This window comes from Pimephales promelas, chromosome 19 (assembly GCF_988280905.1).
Source record: "Pimephales promelas chromosome 19, fPimPro1.hap1.1, whole genome shotgun sequence".
Classification (NCBI taxonomy): domain Eukaryota; kingdom Metazoa; phylum Chordata; class Actinopteri; order Cypriniformes; family Leuciscidae; genus Pimephales; species Pimephales promelas.
Genome location: NC_142787.1, coordinates 12,990,930 through 13,017,762, shown reverse-complemented (window position 1 = coordinate 13,017,762; position 26,833 = coordinate 12,990,930). Strand labels below are relative to the sequence as shown.

Below are 26,833 nucleotides of genomic sequence, written 5' to 3'. Positions count from 1 at the left end.
AAAAAACTGCGGGAGTCTGATGCCTTTTCAGACACAAATAAATGAAAGGTTTTAAAAGCATTAGATCAAAGATCATATTCAATAGGTTTATTCTACTTAAATATGAAGTATATTTATGTCCAATTTATCTACTGACCACTTCAGTGGTCACTGTTTCAGAAGTGGTGAGTAGATAAATATGATATAAAATGTCAGTAATTACACATTTTAAAGACAGATAGAAAAAAAAGAAAGACTTTATGTTGGCTGGGGAAGGCAAAATGACAATACAGTTTTCAATAATAAACCAATACAATGATTGTAACGCCATTAATTTGTAAAAACAAAAAGGCATTTGAAGAACACAAATACACACACCAAGAAAAGATTCAAAGAAATAATAACACAAGTTGTTTCCACCACGTGATCGTCCTCTTTGGCCATAATTAGACACAATTCTAACATATTAGACATAAAACAGTGTTGTTGAATTATCTGTAGAATACAGCAGCTGTGGAGTAAAATAACAACCCCGTTCAATGAAAACATTCCCATACAATTACATACAGACACTGTCATTTCTCTTCTACTTGGTGCTTTGTTTGGGTTTAGTTATTATATGAGAAACAGCACATCTATTGGAGCAACCAGGAACTGTACCATAACTTAATATACAAATCAGAGCATGTTACTTTCAGTCAGTAACTCTTTTAGCACATTGGTGAATCTTTAATAATCACATCAAATATCGATAATCAATGCTTCCAAAATGGGACACAGACATGAGTGACTGTTTCAGAGTTTTAACAATTAAAAAGAATAGATGTAGCAGCGCAAGTCGAAACATTATTTCATGAGGCCTCTTCTTCCAAACCACAAGCAGCAGATTAAACAGTGTGTCGGAAAGTTTATTCATTAAAACCCCTTGGAATGATATGAAACATTTACCATCTCACTTATATCATCATCTGGCCTTGCTACACTAAGTCTTTCAAACAGGAAAATAAAATTAATCTTCCGTTTTTTTTAGAAAACCCTATTTGACAGTGTAATTTCAGGTGCACAATCTTGGTTATCCAATTAACAATAATTAATATCAATCAGAGGAATAAAGATGAGTTTGGCAAGAATAAATCTTTGCATCTTGCGAGTCACAAAAAAAGTACGATTTTAATTTAAGCCTTGCAGAGATCTAATAGCATGAGTTCACGTGTGTATTTAATAAAAACATATCCATAAAAACAGAGGCACAAGACAACAAACCACTCATAACCCTGATTCTGACCGATCAAGTATATCATTCAGTATCCTTTATACTATATATAAATAAGGTCTATTTTTATGAGGAAAAAAACGTAAAATAGCTTTTCATTTCAGTTTTCATATAAATTATCCATCTGTCCATAACAAGATTAAATTCAAAAGGACTACATACAGGGACTAAATACAAATGCACAACATAAGCTACTTAACAACTGCATATTTTGATAAAAATAGAGAAAATTAACATTTGTATCTTTTCTTTTATATACAAAGTGCAATACACCCAACACAGACGGGGCCAGTTTTAAATCAATACAAAGACAAAAGAAACACTATAACGATTTTAATATCTAATTTCTCGAATGCCTCCTGTGCACAATTAATGAACACGGTCAAGTTTTGTAAAGGCTCAGTGACTTTGAAGATTGTTTTAGACATTTCATGAGCATTCCTTTTAAAATGACCAGAGTAGGCCTTATCTAAAATTATTAACACTTTAATTAGCATGTTTTGTTTGACGATATTAAACGTTATTGCAGGTAAAATTTATAACCAAAAACCTGCAGGACACTAGCCCAATGTGTTTTGTTGTTTGACTTACTAACAAACTTTTCCATGGGTTGAATATAATTTAAACTTATTGACAGCATCTGTGCCATTGCCACAGAAAAAAAATAATTATACATGTAAAATAAATTAAATAGTATATGTCCCTCAAAAACAAACCAAAACAAATCCACTTTAATTGAAGTCTATGAGGTAAGTTTCATTATTCACCTCAACTTTAACTCAGTGAGTGTCAATGCATCTTTTTGTTTGTTTCCACAAAATGAAGTACTCGTTAAAATGATCATAATGGCACAGAAGCAGTTCGTAGAGTTACATAACTGGACCTGGAAGGCTTGAACTCATTAAAAAACAAAGTATAAAGTAGAGCCAGACCGATATATCGGTAGGCCGATATTAGGAATTTTCCAAAATATCGGTATCGGCAGTTATAACGGCCGATAAATGAATATTTCAACATTAAAATAAAAACCGACGAAACACGCTTCAACCATGTCATGAGTGTTGGAGTTGTATAGTTTGTCCACCAGAGGGCACTGTTCTGTTGCGACAATAAAAGAAACAATTTTCTTTTTAAAATGTCGTTTCCTATTATTTTAGTTAAAACTTATACATTACAAATAACTAATGTTAGGGAAATCTGTTAATGTTTTGTTGCGCGTTTCTGAAAAAAGAAAAGAAAAAAATCGGCATATATAATGTCGACATATGTATAGGGTTGGGTATCGGGAATCGAGTATCGATTGGAACCGGGACTAACTTTTCGTTTTTCCCGGAATCGTTCAAAAGTTAAAATTTCGACTCCTAGTTTCGATATTCACAGTCCGCAGAGCGGAGGAAGAAACCGCTGAACAACACCAACGAAGAAGCGTCTACCGGAAGTGTTGGCATAACCGCACGAGTCGAACATGAGTACCTTACGTCGGCGGTCCAAAGTGTGGCTTCACTTTTCTAAAAATAACGAAATCTCGGCAAAATGCAAAATTTGTGACAGAAGGAGTATTTCCTTCAGAAAGGATTATTTCCTTCCGAAAGACCGTTGGTTAACAAGGTTAGCTAAACTTTTTTGACCCTGCCTCTTAAAAGAATCGGAATTGAGAATCGTTAGGAACCGGAATCGAAATCGGAATCAGAATCGTTCAAATTCAAACGATACCCAACCCTACATATGCAATGTCAACCATTCCTCACATAATTGTGACTTGTCTGACCCAAAACCACTGATGAATTAAATTTATAATTCATACAACTATCTATATAATAGAAAAGTAGATAATCAGCAATTTTAGTCTACGAGCAGGTCTGAATATTGATGGGCAAAACAAGATGTACAAATCAAGAATGATCATGAGGACAGAAAAAAATAACACACCAACAGCTACATTTGTTTAACAAAAATACGGCATCCGCTGTGATGAACACTGTGACATATTGTGAGAGTGAGAATAAACCAACAGCACAACAAACCACAAGGGCTACAGCAACTCTCAGAGGACACAAGTGAGCTCTGACCACTACATCCTGTTATAATGACGCACTTCCTGTGTGAGTCTCTCTTTAAAATCCCTCAAACACTCACTCTAATGATCTTAAATCTGTCTTGATTCTCCCTCTTCATTGTTTTCAGTGCAAGACTTTATTTGGCCATTGACACAAGCATAAACGCTCAACAACATGCGTTTATACTTCATAATCTGCAAACCGACCAGGCAAAAAGAAAAAGAAAAAAAAAGAAAGAGGCATCGGTTGATACAGTGTGGGTTTGATTGAGAAGATCTCAAAACAAGGCTGCACTGTTTGGCTAAAAGATGCTTTTTATTCAGTTCCTTCAGATCATGGTGAGTTTTTCAAAGGTTTCAGAAAGAATCCAAAGCATTCGTCGATCGAGGCGAATCCCAATTCTTAAAATTGAGGTGTCTATATAGCAGCGCTGGATATTCGGTGGCAAACGGAAATTTGCAAGGAAAGGCCTCAGATGAGTCTTTAGTGGTTTATCTCTCTAAATATTCGATGAAACGGGACTGTAGCAGTAACTCTCTCCAGTCATGCTGATGAAGAATAGATAAATGAGACCTAGGACCCGGGCTCTTTCAAAACTACATTAGGTCATCAAGCGTTCTGCGCCTCAGTCTTGCTGTTCACTGACGTCTGGAGGCCCGCTGGTGGCTTGGCAAGGGCTATTGGGTAGGCTTCCATTGGTCTCAGGTAGTCTGTCAATGCCCAGGTAACCCACCAGGATATCTGCCCGTCTGTGGGACAGACTGAGGATGTCTTCGGCCAGAGACGGGATGGACGTGAAACGCACCTTATCGTGGTCAAACATGTCCTTCAGGTACTGCACGATCTGTTGCTGTGGAGATCAAAGGAGAACGTGAAATGAACTTCGATATAATCAATATAATGTTTGAGTCGACTGGTGTTTTGCTGGATTTTAGTGGATATATAAAGTCAGTTCTCAAGTTCACAAAGGTGTACATCAACATATTACGCTAATGACAAACAAACAATACTGAATTTATTTATGTTTAACACTACTGTTTTAGCATTTCCAACTTTTGTTTGTCAAATGTTTTGCCTGTAAAATGTCTTTACGCACAATAAATGACACTTGGCTTGATAATTTCTTATCTAATGCAAGAAAATGAACAGTTTTATTCAGCAAGGATGCATAAAATTGATCAAAATTAACAAAAAAACCAAACATTTATAACGTTACAAAATGTATTTATATTCATTAAAGAATCATGAATATTATAATATATCACTGTTTGCCCAAAAATATGACAACGATAATAATCAGAAATGTTTCTTGAGCAGCAAATCATTTCTGAAGGATCATGTGACACTGAAGACTGGAGTAATGATGCTGAAAATACAGCTTTGATCACAGGAATAAATTACATTTTAATATATATTCAAATAGAAAACACATTCGCAATATTAATGCATTACAGTATTTTTTATCAAATAAATTCATCTTTGTTGAGCATGAGAGACTTTCTAATCCAATGCTGCAATAAATCTTCCCTAAGTGTCTAATATCTTTGGGCCACTATAACATTTAATATGGTTGACCTACATTATTAGGACCCAAAAGCACTCATATTGTGGTGTGTTTATATTTCTGTGATGAGTACTACAGTATGTTTAAGGAGCACCTATCATGGATTTTTGAAAATGACTGTTCATATGGTGTGGAATATAGCTCTAAGGGAATGAAAACATCCTGCAAAGATTTATATCTGAAAGTGCACCGTATATAAAGTTATTGTCTTTCAAAAGTGAGAGTCGACTCTGAGTCTATGAAATGAATTGTTTTTGAAACGAGTCATTAGCTGTTACATCGTGACGTAGATACAAAACATTAGCTCATTGGCCGCTCCCAACAACTGCGCGCGCAGACGGAAGTTGAGAACACATTCAAAAACTTCAGCTGAATAGATTCATGTTGAGAAGACGCTGTTTTCTACAATGCAAAGATAGTTCAGCCACTTGTTTTCATTTACCAGGGACATGCATGTGAAGAATCAGTGGTCAGAGTTCATATTTACAACGATACAACAACAGTATAGCCCGAACCTTGTGTTCTCATCATTTTAATGACGAATCATTCAAAAACTTAAATTAATTCAAATGTGGATTCGCAAGCCTGTTGTTCCCGAAGGAGGGCTCAGTATCCAGTGTATATGGATCAGGTTCGCCCTTCTCCGAATCACAATCTGTAAGTGATATTAATAATGTTTGCTGTTATGTTTTCTGTAGCATGCACAATATAGTCATATTGTGTTGTGTGTGTTGTGTAGTACACTCCGCGCAACTTCTAAGCGGGGTAAAGTTAGTTTTGTTTTTGATATTCCCAAGACATTCATTGAAAAATGGCAATTACCTCCTAGACGACTTAGCCAAATCTGACTTTGCGCTATATAATAAGCACTGCCCCTCAAAAGCCCCCGCAATGTGAGTTTCGCCGGGAAAGCTCGCTCTGGAGACGCGAAAGTGCATTTTTTCTGGTGTGGAAAGTGTGGAAAGTGCACTTTTTCTGACTCGTTTGTTCAAACACTCCATTGCCGACAGTCTCTGCCTACGGTTTACCAATAACAACTGACTGGGTCATTTGACCAATCGCCGGCCGCAGATTCGCGTCACTCAAAGGAGGTGTTTGGGAAAATGAATCGTCGAACGAATCATTTGGGAGTCGTTGAGCAAATCAGTTAAAAATAAATGCATATTATAAGACAAATAAAGTGTTTTTTATCCTTGCATGCACGTTAAACTGTTTTTGGGAACTCCTAAAACAAAAATAGGAGCATTTCAAATGCTATGATAGGGGCTCTTTAATGTTAGGGGATAGAAAATGTAATTATCTCAGTAGGAGTAGGAGTGCTAACGTGTTTGTGTGTGTGTATGTGTGTGTGTGTGTGTGTGTGTGTGTGTCAAATACATGCATGTATGTATATAAATATATTAGGGCTGTCAAATGATTAATCACATCCAAAATAAAAGTTTGTGTTTACATAATATATGTGGGTGCACTGTGTATAATTATTTTGTATATATATAAATACACACACATGCATGTATATTTAAGAAACAAATATTATTTATATATAAAATATTTATATTTATATATGATATAAATTATAAATCTATATACAGTATATAGCTGAAAATATTTCTTAAATACAAGCATGTGTGTGTATTTATATATATATATATATATATATATATATAAAATAATTATACACAGTGCACCCACATATATTATGTAAACACAAACTTTTATTTTGGATGCGATTAATCGTTTGACAGCCCTACAATATATATGTATGTGTGCATGTATGTGTATATACAATTACAGACAGAGTTAAAGATCTGATCGCAGACATCAGAGTGTCACAGAGATCAGATTAGCATCAGATTATGTGCTAATCTGGATTACACTTCTTCCTGGATTACAGGAAGGTTTATCTCAGTTGTAACGTCTTACCTTGAATATGGTGCACACCTCACTGAGGTGCTGTCGGGGGCCTAGAAACCCGAAAGCCAAAACTGGACTCACATGTTCAGAGATGGCATAGAAATGGGCAATGAAACCATCAGGAACCTGAGCAACAAACACAAAACAAGCAAAGGTATTAAAATCAGAATCCATGAAACCTCATCCCGACCACACAGTTTGTGCTACAGATATGATTCCTCAAATCAAGAAATGTAGATCAGATGTGTTTCCAGATCCAAACAATAATTGGATGTTTTGTTTTTAACACTCACCATTAGCAGTCTCCTTTTGGCTTTTAGGACAGACCAACAAGCTGTAGCCAATGCCTTAAATAAACAGAGAGAGACACAGAAAGATACAGAAATATAAAGACAGAGAAATTATAGAACATAAAAAAACACTATGAAAAACTTAAAGGATTATCTCCCAAAAATCTAAATGTATAGAATTTACCAGTATTCGAATTGTGTCTTAGTTTCAGCGAATAACCCCGTTCTTAACAAGAACTTAATTAAAAAGAGTTATTATAGGTTGTTCAGATATGCATATTGTTTTCTGGGTTCTGTAAAGCATCAAAACATAGATTGTTCCTGAAAACGTCTCTGTGGCATTTAAGATTTTATCCCATGCTCCTTTTTTGATTCGAAAAAATTGTGTAGATTCAATATGTTTGGACTCGAGATTATCATTTTCGTACCGTCTCCTTGAAACTATCAGAGAGCCATCGGTTCCTCAGAACCGCGACCACAGAAGACGGAGGACTTTCCAGATCTTCAAACGCATCCATCAGGATGAAGTCCAGCACAATGTCAAAGAAGTTCATACAAACAACCTAGAGCACAATCAAAGGTCAAAGGTCAGAATTCTGTAAGTCTAAACAAAGAGCCAGGAACTTATGCTATTTTAGTATCATTTATATACTATTGTAGTATTTATTAATTAGCTTTTATTTTTATATTATCGTTTGGTTTGTTGGTTTTGTCATGCATTTTTTTTTATTAATATTTTTTAGAAATAAACTTATTTTAGTTCTAAACTTCAACAGACAGACACACACACACACACACACACACACACACAGATAATTAGGAGAAAATAAGACGCACCCCTCGTCCGTCCAGCTCCATCTTTGTGACTGGCCACGTCTCTTCTCTCTGCGTGTACTGCAACATTTCCTCATAACTCTCCAGAAACGCCTTTGGACTCTAAACATTCACACACATTCAAGAGCAGATCCCAAAACCATTTCAAATAAAAAATCCAGACATAACATTTGAAAATTAAGTTTTTTAATTTATTAAAGGATTAGTTCACTTTTTAAAAAAAACTTTTGCTGATAATTTACTCACCCCCATGTCATCCAAGATGTCCATGTCTTTCTTTCTTCAGTCAAAAAGAAATTAATGTTTTTGTTGAAAACATTCCAGGATTTTCTCCATATATAATGGACTTCATTGGGAACCAAACGGTTGAAGGTCCAAAAGACAGTTTCAGTGCAAACTGTTCTAACTGTTCAAAGGTCTTTAAACGATTCCAGACGATGAATAATGGTCTTATCAAGTGAAACAATCGCTCATTTAAAAAAAATAAAGTTTAAAGGGGTCATGAACCGGCTTTTTAAATTTTATTATGACGTTCGCTTAGTTTTTGCATTCAAAAACATCAAAATTAATAAGTAATAAGCTATTTTGTACCCAAGTTTTTAGCCTACCTGAAATCGGGCGTCTCGTCAATTTGTTCATTTCGTTCGTTGAATGAACCAAATGACACAAAAAAAGATTCGTTCATTTTGATAAACGAGTTCGAACAGGAGAGTCATGAACGTGCATCACAGAACAGAGCAAGGCGAGCATTTGAGCTTATAAAACTTAAACTTTGTTATTTATTCTTTAAACAAGCGGTCGTTTCGCTTGATAAGACCTTTATTCATCGTCTGGAATCGTTTAAAGCCCTTTGAACAGTTTGCACTGAAAGTGTCTTTTGGACCTTGAAGCGTGAAAATATTCGACTGAAGAAAGAAAGACATGGACATCTTGGATGACATGGGGCTGAGAAAATTATCAGCAAAAGTTTTTTAAAAGTGAACTTTAATTACAGTGTCTAGTTTTATTGTGCACAAGTCATTTTATTTTTAGAGAATTTTTCATATCATTTATATAAAATTGTATATAACTTTTCATCAAAGTGTAGTAACTTTATCCACTTCTAAAACAACTTTCCTTTCTGTTAAAAGGTTACTAATAATAATAATAATAATAATAACCACCAATAATTTCACATCATACTTCTCATGAATAATATAGATTATTACACACATCAATTATTAACCACTGCATATTCAGATTCATTCAAAAAATGTCACATTACAGTTAAAGGGAACCTATTATGCCCTTTTACAAAGTGTTGATTTTGTTTTTGGGCTCTACTAGACTAGAACTCTCCGTTTAGTTCATGTCTCTATGAAGCCCCTCCTTCTGAAAAACAGAGTGCTCTGATTGGTGGGCTAGAGAAGTGTGCTGTGATTGGTTAACTAACTAAACCAGGCCCCGCCCCTTTATTCTGCATAGATTATTATTTAAAATGAGGAATATTGTAACAGGGAGTTCAGAAACACTGACATAGAGAATAACTCCCGCTGGAAAGACTTGTGAAGAGATGTGAAGAGAGTTTCAACCAGTATAACAAAAATTGTTTATGAAAAGCATTGTTTTTAATTCATTTTTAAAAGCACCTTGTTGGCTTTGGCCAGAAGTCCAGATATCATCCGCTTCCCCGTTTCCATGAAGAACGTTCTGTGTCTCTCATCCAGCAGTAGCACCTACAGATGCAACAAACACACACAGATCTCACCGACAGCCCTGTTCCTGTGTGTGTGTGTGTGTGTGTTCACGTCACGTGTGAGAGTGTGCTGACCTGGAAGGCCTGTCGAACACAGTGCAGTTTGGCAAGGAAGTCCTGATCGCTGTAACACTCCAGAAGTTCAGTTCTGTAAAACAGAGAGCGAGTGTTCCCATCAGCCCTTGCTCCCTGAGCAAACAGAAATCCTCAAATCCCAGAGGAGGGGGAACATCTGTACAATACGTGCAGTAGCACACTCGGCCCCGTCTCATTTTAGAATCAATGCATATGGACTGCTGGGTTTAGGATATTAATATTCATTGTTTTGTTCATTCATTAGCATGTATTGTAAAAGGGCGGCAATTTATTTTATTAACAGAAACTGGGCGTATTGATATAATGTATACAATTATTTATTCACAACTCATTTGTGACTTTTCATAAGTTTTTAACAGTTAATGAGGGAGGAAAATACATATTTTTAATATTTTTTAAGTCAAGTCAAACATATTTCTTTAGCTTTTTTAATAATACATATTGTTTCAAAGCAGCTTCATACCTTTAGCAAATAAGAGTTGCTACGATACAAGCAAATTTGATTTGATACATAGTATATATTGATTTACGTGAGCATACTGTAGTGATTTACGCGAGTATACATGCGGATTATGTTGAACATATATATCTAAATTTATATAAAGAGCTGGGCGATGATACAGTTACATTTTGCCATAAAAGTCAAGCAGTTGAGATTTACTATATAGTATTGCTTTACATGAGTTTACTGTATGTATACAGATAAAGTGGTGATATAACATATCCAATTTTAGGGTGCCAGTGTGTAGTATTTATGTTGTTAATATGCAGTGTGTATTATACACTACCTGAGTGATCTGCATGTCACATTTCCATCTCTCACTAAAGCCAACGCTTCTTCGTACAGAGCTGCCGGCTTCAGCGGATGATACGTGTCCTCTAGTGAGAACGTCTCAAACAACTATAGAGACAAAGGAGGAAGTGACATCATATACATGCAGGAAAACTTGCACGAGTCTGGTAACGCCCGTGTGTGTGTGTGTGTCCTGACCTCAGCGGCAGAGAAGAACGAGTCGTCCGACGTGACCGTCGTGGCATCGTCGTCTCGGATCGGATGGGAGCTTCCCACTGTGGGCAGAATCAGCGTTCCTTCACTCTCTGCACACAAACTACTTTGTTAAGTAAGCTACAATCAGCACACAGGGGACATAAAACAGGGTTGCCAACTGAATTAAACTCTTGGTTCAATTATGACCCAATAATTCAATTTCTAACTTCATCTTAATACTCTAAATTACCCATACGCTGGATAACGGCTAACGTCAACTGTCTGGTTACCAACATTCTTTGAAATATCTTCTTTTTTGAAACCCATACATGTTGATTAGCAAGCATACAACTTTAGATTTAAAAACTGTAGTAATAAATGTTGAGGTTAACATTGACTAATATTATTAAATGCTGTAGAAGTGTTTTTAAGCGTTTGCTCATGTTACCAGATGAAACCTTATAGTAAACTGTTACTGTGTTACAATATACAACTTGTTTGTCCACAGTTTTTAAAATCACTACACTAATTACAGATAAAAAATGTATCTTTATTGAGATTATAGTTAAAATTATAGTTAACACTTTACTTGAACTGTTATGAATATGAAGGAAGTTTTATGCAGGTTTGTAACAACTGTCATTAAGTGTCTTTCACTCAGTAATGACATTTTTAATGCAAATATGACATTGTTTGAGATGTGTTTGTTATGACACCTTGACATAAACCAATACATCATAACCTGTCAGTGTCTTTGTCATGACAACTCGACATTACTAAGACAACACAACCTGTCATAAACATGACATAGCAGATTAATGATCAAACTTCATAAACCACCTAGCTTTATTGGTTAACATTACATTAAACTGTCAGGTGGTTGGTTTTGACATTGCGTGAGCTTAGAATTATAAGGTTCTATCTCCGTTTAGGGTAGTTCTGAGATATTGAGCATCAAAGTTTTTACATCCCACCTGGCAAAACTGTAATGTAGTAAAATTTTCTATTATAGCTTTATCTATTAATCTTTTTTTTTTACAAAAATAACACCACACAGGCATTAATAAACACCTAATGGATCAGATTATGTCAAAAACTCAATTTCGACCAAAAGTGGAGATAGAACCTTATAATTCTAAGCTCACGATTGGCTGTCATGAAGCCATTATAACTTTTTAATGACAAATTCAATTTGTACCACTGTAGGTGAGGTCATGAAAAATATTCCTGACACAGTTATAATGCCCTCATGACAGACAATGTCAAAGCCAACCACATGACAGTTTAACTTCATTTAATGTCAAGTTGTCATGACAAAGACACTGACAGGTTATGATGTCATGGTTTATGTCAAGGTGTCATAGCAAAGACATCTTAAACAATGTCATATTTGCATTAAAAATGTCATTATTGAGTGAAAGACACTTAATGAGAGAGGTCATAAACCCTCCTTCATTTTCAAGACATATGTCATGTCATGATTATGAAAGTGTCATGTCAGTCTTATGCACACCCCTTCAAGTAAAGTGTTACCAAATTTCTTTCTTGAGTATATTTTATGTTACATCAATATGCATCCTACATCAATATCCCTTTTGCAATACAAACGCACAGACAGCTCTAATATTGATCACACGCTGCAAAGTGTGGGAAGCAATCTGATCTTGGCGCTTCTTACGAGTTCAATCGATAAAAAAACATGTTTTGAACAAATCAAGTCCCATGCTGGTGTGAAAATCCTATTTTATTTTAAGGTGTCTTTTTATTTGGTGTAAGAGCATTAGACAAAAGACCTTTGGCAACCCTGTATGCCTGTGTTTGTGCGCATCTGACCCAGATCAGCGAGGAGGCTGTCCGGCGGGATGGTGCTGCCGAAGTCTTCCTGTAGATGATAGGCTCGGTGCAGCAGAGATTCCAGCTTCTCCGCAAAATCGTGATTGTGAAGTTCAGGCTGAAAATCAAATTGAACAGGAATCACACAGTGAAGAAGGGAGTGAGATGAACACATGATTGTTGAGTTAGTCCAGACTTGATCAAGATACTGCATATCATTTCAAGGTCCGTTTGAAAGGCAATGTCTTCCAGGGGTAATTAGGTGAAAAGAGAAATTTAATACCCACACTGAAATTGGTTTACTTTTTGTGCACAAAACCCCCCAAAAAATCGACTTTATTTCAAATATTAATTTCAATTTCAATAATTTTATTTCAAAATTATTCATCTCTTGGCCTCGAGTCAGGATACTAGTTTAATAGCGTAAGCTTCTGTTATTGTACGTCACACCCATCACACACATGACCAGCGTCGGCCAATAGTGAGCCTGCGTGTGACGTAGCTCTACGCAATTACACTAGTTTAACTGACTAGACGCTCAAAGAGAAGGAAATGAATAGTTGAAATAAAGTCGTTATTTATGTTTGTTTTTGAGCACAAAAAGTATTCTCATCGCTTGATAAAGTTAAGATTGAGCCACTGAAGTCACTTGGACTATTTTAACGATGTCTTTAATAACTTTTTGAGGCCGGCAAGTTTCAATTCCTCAAGAAGCCTATGAACTAGTATGGAGGAGTGATCCAGCTCTCAGATTTCATCAAAAATATCTTCATTTGTGTTCTGAAGATGAACGAAGGTCTTACGGGGTTGGAACAACATGAGGGAGAGTAAATACTGACAGAATTTTCATTTTTGGGTGAACTAACCCTTTCAAATCAATGTCATGGATTGGTTTTGATGTCAATTTGATTTGCATATTTGACCTGTTTTTCTGACGTTGATTCGTCCTGTCTTTTCAACATCAATTGCCCACTGGGTTATGTAATGTTTATGAAATTTACCGAATGACGCTCAACAAGTTCTGAGCCTTGCGGGGCGATACTGCTGGAGCCAGATGCACCGGAGTGATCTCTGTGTCTGATGTTTAAAGCCAGTTCCCACTTCCGAAGGGCTTCCTCAAAAAGCTCCATACCTGCAGGAGGAAGAGACGAAAGAAGACCACCATCATCTCTACACTTAAAGAAGTCTCTTCTGCTCACCAAGGCTGCGTTTATTTGATCAAAAAAACAGTAATATTGTGAATTGTTAAAGTGTTTTCTATGTGAATATTTAAAATGTAATTTATTCCTGAGAACAAAGCTGAATTTTCAGCATCATTAATCCAGTCTTCAGTGTCACATGATCCATCAAAAACCATTCTAATATGATGATTTGATTATTATCAATGTTAAAAACAGTTGTGCCGCTTCATATTTTTATGAAGCATTTATTTGAAATAAAAATCTTTTGCAAAATTATAATTATATTTATTATTATATTAATTATATTTTATAATTAATTAATCATGATTGAACAGCAGTGCAGCATGTAACAAAGTATGCAGTATGGAAGACAATACAATAGATCACAAGACTATACTCCACTACCCATGAGATATAGGTTCTCAGCATTGGCATCCTCTCCGCCTCCCGCCTCCTCTGCCACAGGCTCCGCCTCCCACGGCATCCCAGTGTTCACTGATTGGTTGGGAGAGGAGGGGACACGCATCTGAGGGAGATTCAAACCAAACTGTTACAAAGCCTTTTAACAGCAGTTTTGTTGACAAATACACATGCTTGAGTTGGTGAGATTTACGCACAGAGGCGATGCTGTGTGATGAGCTCGAGTGTTTGCTTTGTGCGAGAGACGAGACGCCGCTGAGCGTGTCATTACTGCGGGTGCTGGGACTCATCATCTGCCGACCTGGAGCCGGACCTGAAGACAGATGATGAACATATGAAAACAAAATATTTATATTTTTTGTATACTGTAAAGCATTTTACAGATGAACATGAAAAACTGTTTGTTTGTTTTTTTTAAATAAAAGATTTAGTATAGAATCATATTCTCACATTCACTCAAAGTAGCCTGATAAAAATGGTCACAAAAAAAAAAAGTGCAAGAAACCCTGACTAAAATGTATATATGTGACCCTGGATCACAAAACCAGTCTTAAGTTGCAGGGGTATATTTATGGCAATTGCTAAAAAAACACTGTATGGGTAAAAATTATCGATTTTTCTTTTATGCCAAAAATCATTAAGATATTAAGTAAAGATGATCCATGAAGATATTTAGTAAATTTCCAACCGTAAATATATCAAAATTTAATTTTTGCCAGTGGATGCAGCACAGAAATGGAAACCTTTAAAAGCGATTTTCTCAATATTTAGATTTTTTTTTGCACCCTCACATTCCCGATTTCAAATAGCAGTATCTCGGCCAAATATTATCATATCCTAACAAAGCATACATCAATGGAAAGGAATTTATTCAGCTTTTTCAGATGATGTATAAATCTCAATTTTGAAAAATGAACACATGAGACTGCTTTTGTGGTCAAGGGTCACACCTTAGGATTGTCAAGCGATTACAATTTTTTAAATCGAATTATTTACACGATGTGCCGATTAATTGCACATCAAATTTGGCTGAGAAATCAACCCCCCAAAAAAAGATCATTTAAAGTTATTATTGTGATAAATGAGAAAAAAATAATATAGACATTAGAAAAATTATTTCATGAATTAGCAACAGAATTTATTATTCAACAAACTTTTAGTCAGTCAATGGTCTCAATCGCTATTAGATATATTTACAGATCAAAACATTATGGTTATCAACATTCGTCAAAATATCTTCTTTTATGTTACACAAAAGAAAAAAAGTCACACAAGATCAAAACAAAATGAGGGGAAGTAATTGTAGATCAGCCAAATTTTCATTTTTGGGCAAACTATCCCCAAAATATAAAATAAATTAGAGTATTACTTAATTACAAAAAAATGTATTTCATATTTCAATAGTAATACTCTAAGAAACTAAAACTGGCAGTAGGTGGCAGTAAATCTTTGATACTTCATTCATTCGATTCGATCAACATTCAGGAATGGCTCTATCTCGATGAATGGGCCATTGAACCATCTAAAATATATCACAATATTAACTTCTTATTTATTGAACTGTTGTATAAACTAAATAACACATTTGCACTCGTGCTATTTAGGACAAAAACATGACTCGTTTGATATTGCGCTCGATACTCGTGTGAAATTGCAATATCACATTTTATGTTATAATATAAAATTATGAACATTAAAAAAAATGTCAATACTATAAAAGTATATAACATATAAAAGCAAAATACGTGAACATCCTCACCTCTCTTGAGCGAGGCCGGCCGGCTGGTTCGGAGCAGCTGATCTGGGATGCCCACAGGTTTCTGTGCTTCTTTGCCCACCACCTGTTTCCTCTTCCTGCCCCGTCTCTTTAACTGATGTGCGGTCAGTGCCAGAGCGACGCTGCCCAGCGCAGTCGCGAACAGAACCTTCTTCAGATTCGGGCTCAACTTCAGCTGAGAGAATATAGACTGAGGAATTAGAGATTAGAGAAAAGAGAAAGAGAAAAGGAGGGAAGAAAACAAGAATCCGTTATTTGCTGTTTTCGCTTTGCTTTCATTATTTAAAATAAAATAAAAAAACTATTCAAAATTGCAGACTGCAAGAGTTTTATTTGCATTCTAAAGCAGATTATGATTAATCCATTTAATCCAAGAGTTTCTAAGCCTGGGGAAAGGGAATGACAACCCAAGAATACTTGCATAAATAAATCTTTATATTTGAGCTGAAAAATCAGTGTTATTATTAATAACTAAAACTAAAACTATTTTTGGTAATTGAAATAAATCTGAAATAAAATCAGATGAAAACAAATAAATTAATAATAGCTGAATAAATACAGAAAAAATATATTAAAAATATATTAAAAATAATATAAAAATATAAATAAAAAGACAAAAACAAAAAGCAAAATTAGTAAAACATAAACTTTCATTTGTAGTTGATTTACGCACAACTCTGCGTAAAATATATCAACTCTTTTTAGACCCTTCAAAATCTAAATTTTGGTCAAATTCTGAAAAAGATGATATTAAAAATGATATTAACATTATTAGAAGAAGAGATCAACAATGCTTGGATGGTAGTAATAGTTTGTTTCATTAAGTGTAACAACATGGAAAAATCAGTGTTATTATTGTTAACTAAAACTAAAACTATTTTTGGTAATTGAAATAAACCTGAAATAAAATAAGATATAACTATTAGATTTAAAATCTAACACTTAAAAACCTAAATTAAACTAAATTTCTAAATGAAAATTAGAAAATTATTGCCTTGGCAATTAACTGAACTAAGTTCAAGTTGAAGTACTAAAATAAAATAAAAAAAAACATTAAAACCTAAAACTGAAATAAAAATTAATTGCTGAATAAATACAGCAAAAAATACTAAAATAATAATAATAATCTAAATAATTATCAAAATCTAAATAAAAGACAAAAACAAAAGGCAAAATCAGTAAAACAAACTGAAAAGAAAACTGAAAATATGATTTCAATTTTTAAAAGTAATATTATAAAAATATATATATATAAATACTTTAAATAATACTAAAATAACTCTTTGAAATCTACAATTGTACAATATGAATCAATCTGCAACTGATTATGTAAAATGGGGTCTTCCCATATTTTTTTAATGTACTAAATATGGTAGTTCTATCAATATTATCATGTTTTACACGCTTCATTTTATGTCATCAGAGCGGCAAAACCTTCATTTGTAGTTGACAACTCTGCATAAAATATATCAACTCATATTAGACCCTTCAAATTCAAAATTTTGGTCAAATTCTGAAAAATATAGAAAAAATAGATATTTACATTTCTTACATTTCTATGCATTCGCAAACACCCTTAGTCTGTGAGTGATGGCCCATTTTTTGTCACTTTTATTTGTTAGCACACAATATAAAGGGGAAGACCACTGTGGCATCAGCGTGTAATAGAGTAGCAGTGTAAGTATTGAGCAGCTGTGTGGCGTATGATCAGATAAACAGAGGCATGTTCACCTGTCCAAAGGTGGAATACAGGAACACCGGTATCTCAGCCACGGTCATAGCCAAGGCCTGCATGATGGACATGCCCTCTGCACTTCTGAATGACATCTCAGCTCCAGCAGACGCGCTCACATCCGACTCGCTCCCGGCAGGGACTCAGCTCTGGCCTCTAGGCTGGTCGTGACACTGACTGGAGATCAGCGGGACTCATCCACGAACAGATCATGGAATTACACGTCTCAGTGTTGCAGCGTTACGCATTTTCATTGCCTTGGAGACCAAAACACATCACATCATTATAGTGGTTTAGATTGGAAGCTTTGCTTAGATTAACAGACTGAAACACGCCATATACAAAACATGTGTCAATACTGGCACAATGAAATGTAAGTTAGATAGAAACCTTGTATTGTGGCATTCTCACTCTACAATAAAAGACCTTAGATATTAATATCTAATATAATAATCTGTCTCTATGTAATAGGATGAATCTCACAAAAATTGGAAAATGCCCAGGTCATATTCGCAAGGAAGGAAGAAATTATATTTTGAGTAAAGAAAATGAAGCCTATTTCTATATTAAAGATATAAAATATTTTTTTTTAAAAAGGCCTATATGAATTTTCATTACTATAAAATGGGGGACAGATAGATATACATTGACAGACGGATGGACGAGTGGATAGATAGATAGATAGATAGATAGATAGATAGATAGATAGATAGATAGATAGATAGATAGATAGATAGATAGATAGATAGATAGATAGATAGATAGATAGATAGATAGATTTTAAAATAAAGAATCAGAAATACATTAATTACAGACACATTTATGCAGCAAGTCTAAGCAGATCACACACCCCTTCATCTGCCATGTGTGACAGTTCAAGACATAATTCTATTAATCATAATAATTCTACTGCTGCAGAATAAAAGTGGATCTTGATGAATCAGATTTCTCAGAAATAGAAAGGTATATGATGAGAAATCAACAAACAACCCAGCAACTACACCATATATGTAAAGATAATTATCTATGTATATTTTAAGGTGATTTATTCCATTATTATTTGCTGATTTGATCATTCTTACTGTATTTATACTTAATAAATAAACTGACCCTGTATGTTTCCATGTCCTTAGACATCACCAGCAGCACATTAGCTTAGCTCAACACTTATACACTAGGCTCTTTTAAGACTGTGTCCCAGTCATATAAACATTAATACATGCTTAAAGCAGAGATAAGATCAGACGCATAATAGCAGATTTAATTGCAAGATTAAAAGTGAAATACTGAAATGTAGCCCACACTCACTTTCTACTGGTTGGAAGGACATTTTCATTCCGCATTGCACACACTAACCTGCAATTTCCTGGTGGGCGGGGCAAAGATTTGAGCGACAGCGGGAAAAACGTATAACGGCTTTAGATGGTTCAGTGATAACCAATCAGAAAAGAGGAGGCAGGGACGCGAAGCGTTGATTATCCAATGACATCAACAGTCGCGACGCGACTCTTGCTCTCCAGTTTTATTCTATTAAACCGATATCTGACTGTACCGTACGTACACTGCAAATAATAATTATAATAACACTATTTTGACAATATAAAAAAAAATACAATTACGTTTAATGTAGTTTGTTTGAGAAAACGATATTTTATTATTATTACTTACAGTAGTACCAATACCCGTTGTAATATAGTATTTTATCAGTTACCATGAAAAGGGCAATATGACGATGATCAATTGAAAAAGCTTTTTTATTCTAAAATGTAAAATATTTACCATGTCATTAAAACGTTATGTCTCTTTAAAAAAATAAAATTATCAATAAAGTCAATATTATTATGATTATTATTAGTATGCCTGCAGCAGCACATCAGTGTCATCCAGGGGCTCGTTCTTCGTACGTTGCTTAAAACATCCGAGATCAAATGAGAGATCTAAGATGAGATCATCGTGCTAATCATGATCCGGCTAATTGGGTTCTTCGAACACACCTGTTGTTTATGATTAGGATCGCTGGATTGAGTTATCTGAGATAACTGCGCGTTCTCGCGTTGGTTTAAAAGGGGACATGTATCGATAGCAGAACCAGTGATCAGCAGCGCTGCTATTGGCTGTTCAGCATGGCCAAAGAACACGCCCAGTTTTTCTCCCAAGCAGAGCAAGCGCTTTTAATGCAAGATTATGCGCGAAAGTCAGTCTTTAATTAAAACGCCAGGGAACACCTCAAAGTGTGCAAAAGCCAGGAGAGAGTGCTGGCAAAACTAGAAGACAAATTAAATGCGTTTGTGGTGACCATGTTAGATGTTTTAATAACTTATTATTATTTTATTTTTATTTTCATAATTTCATAATTACTTTGTTCATTGTAATGTCGAGTCACCGCACTATAATAATGGACATGGTCGAAGTGAAGTACAAAAATATTCTACTTAATGGTAATTTTAGGCCTTATAGGCCTACTAGTCTCTTTTAAAAAGGCACTGTTAAATAAATGATTGTCTGTTTATAAAAGCAACCAGGAAAAAGGCTGAGAAAAAAATAATAATGATGCTCCTGACCCTGGCAGAACAGCTGACCCTTGGGTTGAATGTGAATTGCCCTGTTGTGAAGGGCATCCCTGGGTTCAGCTCTTCCAGACTCACATCAGGGACCAGTAGCAGCAACACCTTCATTACTGGGAAATGAGATTTAAATTATCTTTGTACACTATGAAATAATTTGTTGCTGCATTAAATGAAGTAGACCTATAATCCAAATTGGCTGGTTTAGTCATTTCAACTGTTAAATCTTGAGTAATGATAAATTGCTTTGTCTTTTGAAAGTAAAAACTGATAAACTTATGTTAATGTAAAAATATTTTGCCATGAGTTATCAATCACATTGCACTGGAGAGTGAAGAAAACTTCTCAGATGACTGTCCTTTGGAGGAAGTACTTTAATTTTAATTGTGCCTATGCCTATTATTTCTGACAGGAGTCCACATGTACAGAAAGGCCTACAGAAGAGTCTGCACACAGCAGTGATATAGGGGTGGGCAGTGTAGAGACAACTTTTGCTTTTTATTTGTTGCATGAGGCATGTGTGACACAAACGACACAGGGTTAAATTCGTTCCCTATATGAGTCTTCAACAGAAAATAGAGTATTTTTTTGAAAAAACAAAAATCAGGGGGAGAAACAGAACTTGACTAAGAAAAAATTGCACTAGAAATAGAGTTGCTTCAAAATAAACTTCAGAGTAAAATCACACAGAGTACTATTGCTGACCTTGCATAATATCTTTTAAAAAGATGACTGAATAACTGGCTTTTCTTTACAAAGAACAATTGAAATAAAACTCTAAGCAAATAGAGTTTTGCAAATTTGTCTTGTCTTTTATTTTAGGCTTAATTAAACTTTTTTTTTCCTTTTTCTGATGTTGGCAGTGTTGTGTAAATATGGCACATGCAATGTCACAGGCCCTGTCAGGTGCAACCCTCAGGCTTTTTAGACCCTGAAATCTTCCCTTTAGTTGGCCAAAGCTCATGTCATTGTGGCAAAAAAAAAAACAAAAAAAAAAAACAACTAAGAGCACTACTTTGTGAATGGCACAACAGAAAGCTTATCAAGTTCTCCGCATCTCCAATAGTGTAAAGGAAGCCACTCATAAATAATTTTAGGGCAATGCAAACATTTTGTACTGTTGTTGAAGCCCGACATCGAATCAAACATTAATGTGCATTTCCAACAAAATAATAATGTATTTAAACGACACCCTCACGACGATCGTTTCACGAGAAAACAAAAATAAATCTCAGAAATTAGGCTACACTATCGCGCTGCGCTGAAGGACTTCCCGTATCAGCCGCGATCTAATCCTGTTTACATGAAATAAGCCTGCTCGCGAGCAGGTTCAAGCTGACGGACTTGTTGCTATGACAGCAAGTCCAGGATGAGCGTCGAAGAACCAAACGATCCAAGATCATGCCAAATCGCCAACAATCAAATCCAGCTAACTGAGTTAGCGACGTACGAAGAACGAGCCCCAGGTGTCATCATACTTACAAGCGGAACTAAATAACAGCAGCGTTTCCAGGTGGGAACGAAAATATCAGCGTGCCGAGGAAGAATGTGAGAAGGCTAATGTTTCAGCTAATTATGTGTTTAATTATTGTTTTCAACCTCTACCTCTATATATTTTGAATAACCGACTACATTTAAGGCACATAAAACCATTATATAAGTGGCTGCATGTGATTATTGGTGTCTGTATATCTGCCGTTCGGCTGTGATGTTTATCATGATGTCAGCATATTTCTTACAGTAGATATATTAACGTTACAGTAGGTTATTGATTTCATTAAGTTATTACAGTACTGAGCATACTGCCATTGAAATTTAATTATTGATTGTATTAGAGTCATTTTTCTTCCATATTTTCTCAGGACAATGAGTGCTTCTTCCACAGTTGAGCACCAGGGTTGGAGCTTTAGCCTCAATAGGAAATGAAATCCATGGTATTGCTTCCATATCCCACAGTATGACTTGGAAATGCGTCAGAAAATAGTTTATTATTGACTCTGTCTGGATGAAGCTCATGTGTCTCTTCATCCCTCAGAGGTTTCATTGGCTCTGCCTCATCCTCCTCTCGGTGTGTCTGCTGCTATGGTATCATCATGTGATGAGGACTGGGTTTGCCATGAAGACAGGTCTGCGTGGTTACGTGAGGATTCATCCCAACACTCGCTCACCTTCATATGTAAGTTGCGTTCAACTTCCACCTTTGAGCCGTTTCAATTCGGCTAAAAACGAACTATACACATGCTTTTGCTCATATAATGCAATTTTTAACACTCTAAATCCACCTTCAGTTGCTGGACTTCCACTGCGGCCGCTGTGCCGTGGTGTCCAGTTCTGGGCAGATGCTAGGCGGTGGACGGGGTCAAGAGGTCGACCAGCAGGACTGTGTGATCCGGATGAACGCAGCGCCCACCGTGGGCTACGAGGCTGATGTGGGGAACAGGACCAGTCTGCGTGTCGTCTCCCACACCAGCGTGCCACACCTGCTACGCCAGCAGGGATATTTCTTTGGGCGAGAGGCGGACACTAGATACGTCGTTTGGGGCCCTGAGAAGAACATGAGGCAGGATGGAAAGGGAAAAGTCTTCAATGCATTAGTGAGGCTGGCCAAGAAGCATCCACACACACACATCTACACCGTCACCAAAGAAAAGGTTCAGGACTGTGACGCCGTGTTTCAAAACGAAACGGGCAAAAACAGGTAAGTTTCCCCCCCTATTATATCATGTGAGAAAGTAATCGGATTACCATTTTATTAAATACTGTGATCTCTTTGTCTCTCTCAGGATGAAATCGGGGGCCTTTCTCAGTACAGGGTTTTTTACCATGATTTTGGCTCTCGAGGTGTGTGACAGTGTTCTGGTTTATGGAATGATTGACGGCTCTTACTGCAGGTGAGTTCAGTTGTTTGAGTTTCATTGTTAGGAAAATCAACTAAATTAAAATAAAAGATCAATAGCTAAGGTCATTTCAGTTAATAATTAAGTACATGTACTTACTATAAAGTTACGGTTATGGATAGGGTTTGGTTTGGTTATTATATACAAGTAGCAACATGTTTAATGTCACTTTAAAATAATGTGTTAAAGTCCTTTAATTCTAAATCTGACTTATTTATTTATATATATATATATATATATATATATACAAATCCATCTTACCTGTACAGAAACCAATTTAAAGAATTACTGGATTTTTTGTACATTTTTTTCCAAGTGTGTATTTAAAGCTCAGTATATTATATAATCAATAGATTTATAGTGAATGTAAATTAAATTATTAAGTGCATTATATACAGTACATACAGTACTAAGGCACTATTATTTAAAAAATAATAAAATAATGATCAGATTAATGTAATTTATTATGTATGTTTTGTCACAAACAACTTCCTCACCTATACAGAAAACAATTTACTGAATTAATGTACTGTAGAATCTACAATTAACTTTGTATTTATCTGTTTTTATAGTCCAATATATGTATATGACAGGTTCATATTTTGAAGTGAATTAAATTAATTAATTATTATATATACATATTGTATATAAATAGGTGCAATTATATACAATTGATCAATTATTATGAAAAAAACAATAATATTAAAAAAATTAACGTGACACTGAAGACTGGTGTAATGATGCTGAAAATTCAGCTTTGATCACAGGAATAAATGACATTTTAAAATATATTCACATAGAAAACAGCTATTTTAAATTGTAATCAAATTTCACAATCTTACTGATTGCCATCGGCATCCTGTGGGCTTTAATAGGACCATATCAGCAACATTTCTAAGCTTTCCTGCATTCGTAAAGGTCTCTTTTTTTTCTCACCATAATACAGTCCACTAACTTCTCTGCTATGGCTTGATTATAGTCTCGCCAACCACTCGTTCGTGCCATACCACTACTACGAGCCGTCGCGTGTGGGCGAGTGCCGCATGTACCGCTCTCATGAACACGCCAAGAGGGGCGGCCATCGCTTCATCACGGAGAAACTCATTTACAGACGCTGGGCGTCTCAGGGGAAACTGCGCTTCGTTTACCCACCCTGGTCACCATAGTAACATCAACAACAATCTGTGGTTTGGTGTCAACCGAAAGATGTAGGTCAGTCTTCAGCAATCGTTTCTCCTCGCGATGCAAGTTTGTGCTCGCTTCAGAAACCACTGTGGTGCCTTTAGTTTAGTGTGTAAATCAGTTTGGCTTTTAAATGCTCTGGCTTTGTTTTATATGGTACAGTTTTATTTCTTTAGTTTCAAGCTTAATAATGAGCCTTTTGCATTTCAATATCATATTGAGAGTGTCTGTTTTTTTTTTCTTTTCTTTTATGTTAGTCTGATCTCTGGTAAACTGAACTGGATCAGGATCTGAATTCAGGATTAGAGATTATGGCAGTCAAATGACATTTACTTCACATATTTTTCTCTTCTATCAAACAAAAATAATTGAAATCTCTTTCTTTCCAGTGAAAACAAGAGATCTGTACTATTTATCATATTTGCAGAATCATGTCTGAATCCATGCATTGTTCTGCTGTAAACTAAAGCTCAGTTAGCAGTTGTAAGAGATTACTAAATCCAGTCATTTATAAATGTAAGAGTCTTGCACAACACTGGCACCAATGTTGTTATTATCAACACTGTGATTTACTCATATTTCTTAGCAAAACAATGTTTTTAAGAACACATTTTCAATCACATCAACAAAAGGTTCATTTTGTGTCAAATCAACCAAGTAGAGCACGGTCAAAATGAGATTTGGAGCCAAATTACAAGGGGGTAAAATGATTTTAGAAGGACGGCAGCGTCATTATTTTAGATTTACACAGAGATTGGCAGGTCTATTAGTAAAATCTGTTGACTTTAGCAATCTTTGTTCCATTATATGCCAACGGTGACTGTTCAAAAATCGGTTAAAAGCCAGTTTTCACATTTTTTTCCCAAAGTTTGCATACTTTGCAACTTTTCTTTTGGTATCTTTATTTTTGAAATCTTTATATGGTTTAATTCCTATAAAATATTAAGATTTTGGGATCTCAATATGGCTCCATGAATAAGTTTAAATTGAAAAGAATATTGAGGTATTTTTAATACTTTTTGAGTTCCCACCATTATTTTTGTGACTCAGATCGGTATGTTCTATCCAATTGTTTTGATAAAGGAAAACAAGACAAATTTCTATTTTAAAAATAATATGTTCTAGACATTCCTCTTTAAAAGAAAAAAGTATCAGCTGTATGAAAAGTGACCCACATTTGGTTTTTGACCTGAAAATTGGTATAATTTAACAATTTTATGATAGAGACATATTGAGATCTCAATATCTCATGGAAATGAACCATATTGGTCAATAAAAATGAAGAGACCGAAAGAAAAGTTTATTAAGAACCAGAATCTAAAAAGATATTAAGTTATCTTTAATACTTCTAGAGTTAGAGGCATGCAAACCTCAGGGGAAAAACTGAAGAAATGCTTTTCCCTGTTTCTGAACAGTCATCGGTGGCATATAATGAAGCAAAGATTGCTAAAGTCAACGTTTTTTACTAATAGACCTGCCAATCTCTGTGTAAAATTAAAATGATGATGCTGCCATCGTTCTAAAGTCATTTACATAGTTTTATTCCCCAGCTTTCATCCTAACTCTTGCTTTCATTGCACTTTATTATTATTATTGTGTGTGTGTGTGTGTGTGTGTGTGTGTGTGTGTGTGTGTGTGTGTGTGTGTTAAAATATGGGTTTTGTCCTGAACATCATGTAACAGTTATGTTCATATCTGTGTGTATAAATACTGTCTGCAAATTATTTCCACTATTTTATCCTTTGCCACAATCACAGCCAAACCCAAGAGGTTTCATCTCTATTTTTACTTAAGAATTTTCAGTAAAGCTGAAAGAAAATGTTACCATGCTTTTATGATTATATAAGTTTATTTTTGTATTCTGTCCAAGTTGAAAAATGTGCAAAATGTTACTACTGATCCACATGGTACTATCTTCAATATTCTAATATTGCATGCATGTGTTCTGTGCAGACTGTCTTATCAATGTTTATCTATTACATACTGTATATTAACCGGAGGGAATGTATGGTTTTAAATGAATATATAACAAGGTGGTGTAATGAATTCATCTCATAAGATGATATTCAGTTTGCTGTGTGTTTTCCATTTTGTTATCTTTTTATACTGTATTTATTTAATGCATATAGCCTAATATGAGTTATGTGCTTCAAGTAAACATCTAAAATGACTTTGTTTAAAAATAATAAAGTTTTTAAATTTAAGAGATTATAAATACGTGATTCAGCTGGTCCTTCGTTGACCTCAAGGACACTTGAGATCTTGATATATATCTGATATTTGCATTTATTAAACCAAGAATCGTGATCTAATGTGCATGTGGTTTGTTTTGCTTTATTTATTTTGCTTTTAATTTATGAATTATTGTTTTTAAAATTGTTCAAGAAATTAATTGTATACCCTGTTACTTGATACAATTATGTTATAATATATACATTCTAACATAAACTGAATAATATTTTTCACAAAATATAGGAAAACAGTGGAAACCGGGGTAAGAGGTCATACATCATCCAT

At 35.1% G+C, this 26,833-nt stretch overlaps 2 protein-coding genes across 5 annotated transcripts; one reads left to right on the top strand and one right to left on the bottom strand.

Moving 5' to 3' along the window:
- Positions 1-220: 220 nt before the first annotated feature.
- On the bottom strand, positions 221-19,510 carry miga2 (mitoguardin 2). 3 transcript variants are annotated; one of them, XM_039661058.2, is made up of 16 exons: positions 18,982-19,510; positions 17,673-17,930; positions 15,924-16,131; positions 14,362-14,477; positions 14,150-14,270; positions 13,565-13,695; positions 12,564-12,681; positions 10,734-10,810; positions 10,531-10,643; positions 9,722-9,794; positions 9,540-9,626; positions 7,915-8,013; positions 7,506-7,640; positions 7,081-7,134; positions 6,797-6,913; positions 221-4,159 (listed from the first exon to the last, which is right to left on the bottom strand). In XM_039661058.2, the coding sequence occupies exons 2-16, from the start codon at positions 17,766-17,768 to the stop codon at positions 3,935-3,937; spliced, it is 1,770 nt and encodes a 589-aa protein (XP_039516992.2). In that variant the 5' UTR covers positions 17,769-17,930; positions 18,982-19,510; the 3' UTR covers positions 221-3,934. The 3 variants fall into 3 exon arrangements, with proteins under 3 accessions (XP_039516992.2, XP_039516990.2, XP_039516991.2); XM_039661056.2 differs by having other exon boundaries at positions 10,734-10,840; positions 18,982-19,506; XM_039661057.2 differs by having other exon boundaries at positions 10,734-10,840; positions 19,030-19,506.
- Positions 19,511-21,356: 1,846 nt separating this feature from the next.
- Positions 21,357-26,623, top strand: st6galnac4 (ST6 (alpha-N-acetyl-neuraminyl-2,3-beta-galactosyl-1,3)-N-acetylgalactosaminide alpha-2,6-sialyltransferase 4). Of its 2 annotated transcripts, none has more exons than XM_039661054.2 (6): positions 21,357-21,785; positions 22,100-22,171; positions 22,273-22,413; positions 22,526-22,935; positions 23,021-23,128; positions 24,114-26,623. In XM_039661054.2, exons 2-6 carry the CDS (start codon positions 22,160-22,162, stop codon positions 24,298-24,300), a joined length of 858 nt encoding a protein of 285 aa, XP_039516988.1. In that variant the 5' UTR covers positions 21,357-21,785; positions 22,100-22,159; the 3' UTR covers positions 24,301-26,623. The 2 variants fall into 2 exon arrangements, with proteins under 2 accessions (XP_039516988.1, XP_039516989.1); XM_039661055.2 differs by lacking the exon at positions 21,357-21,785 and adding an exon at positions 21,792-21,997.
- Positions 26,624-26,833: the final 210 nt, after the last annotated feature.

Coding starts and splice junctions, on each gene's coding strand:
- st6galnac4 (XM_039661054.2), top strand. Junction 22,414..22,525: donor ACACTCGCTCACCTTCATAT/GTAAGTTGCGTT, acceptor ATCCACCTTCAG/TTGCTGGACTTCCACTGCGG. Junction 22,936..23,020: donor AACGAAACGGGCAAAAACAG/GTAAGTTTCCCC, acceptor TGTCTCTCTCAG/GATGAAATCGGGGGCCTTTC.
- miga2 (XM_039661056.2), bottom strand. CDS start 17,768: ATGTCATTCAGAAGTGCAGAGGGCATGTCCATCATGCAGGCCTTGGCT. Junction 10,841..12,563: donor CAGCCTCCTCGCTGATCTGG/GTCAGATGCGCA, acceptor GTTTGTGTGCAG/AGAGTGAAGGAACGCTGATT. Junction 10,644..10,733: donor CGTTCTTCTCTGCCGCTGAG/GTCAGGACACAC, acceptor TTGTCTCTATAG/TTGTTTGAGACGTTCTCACT.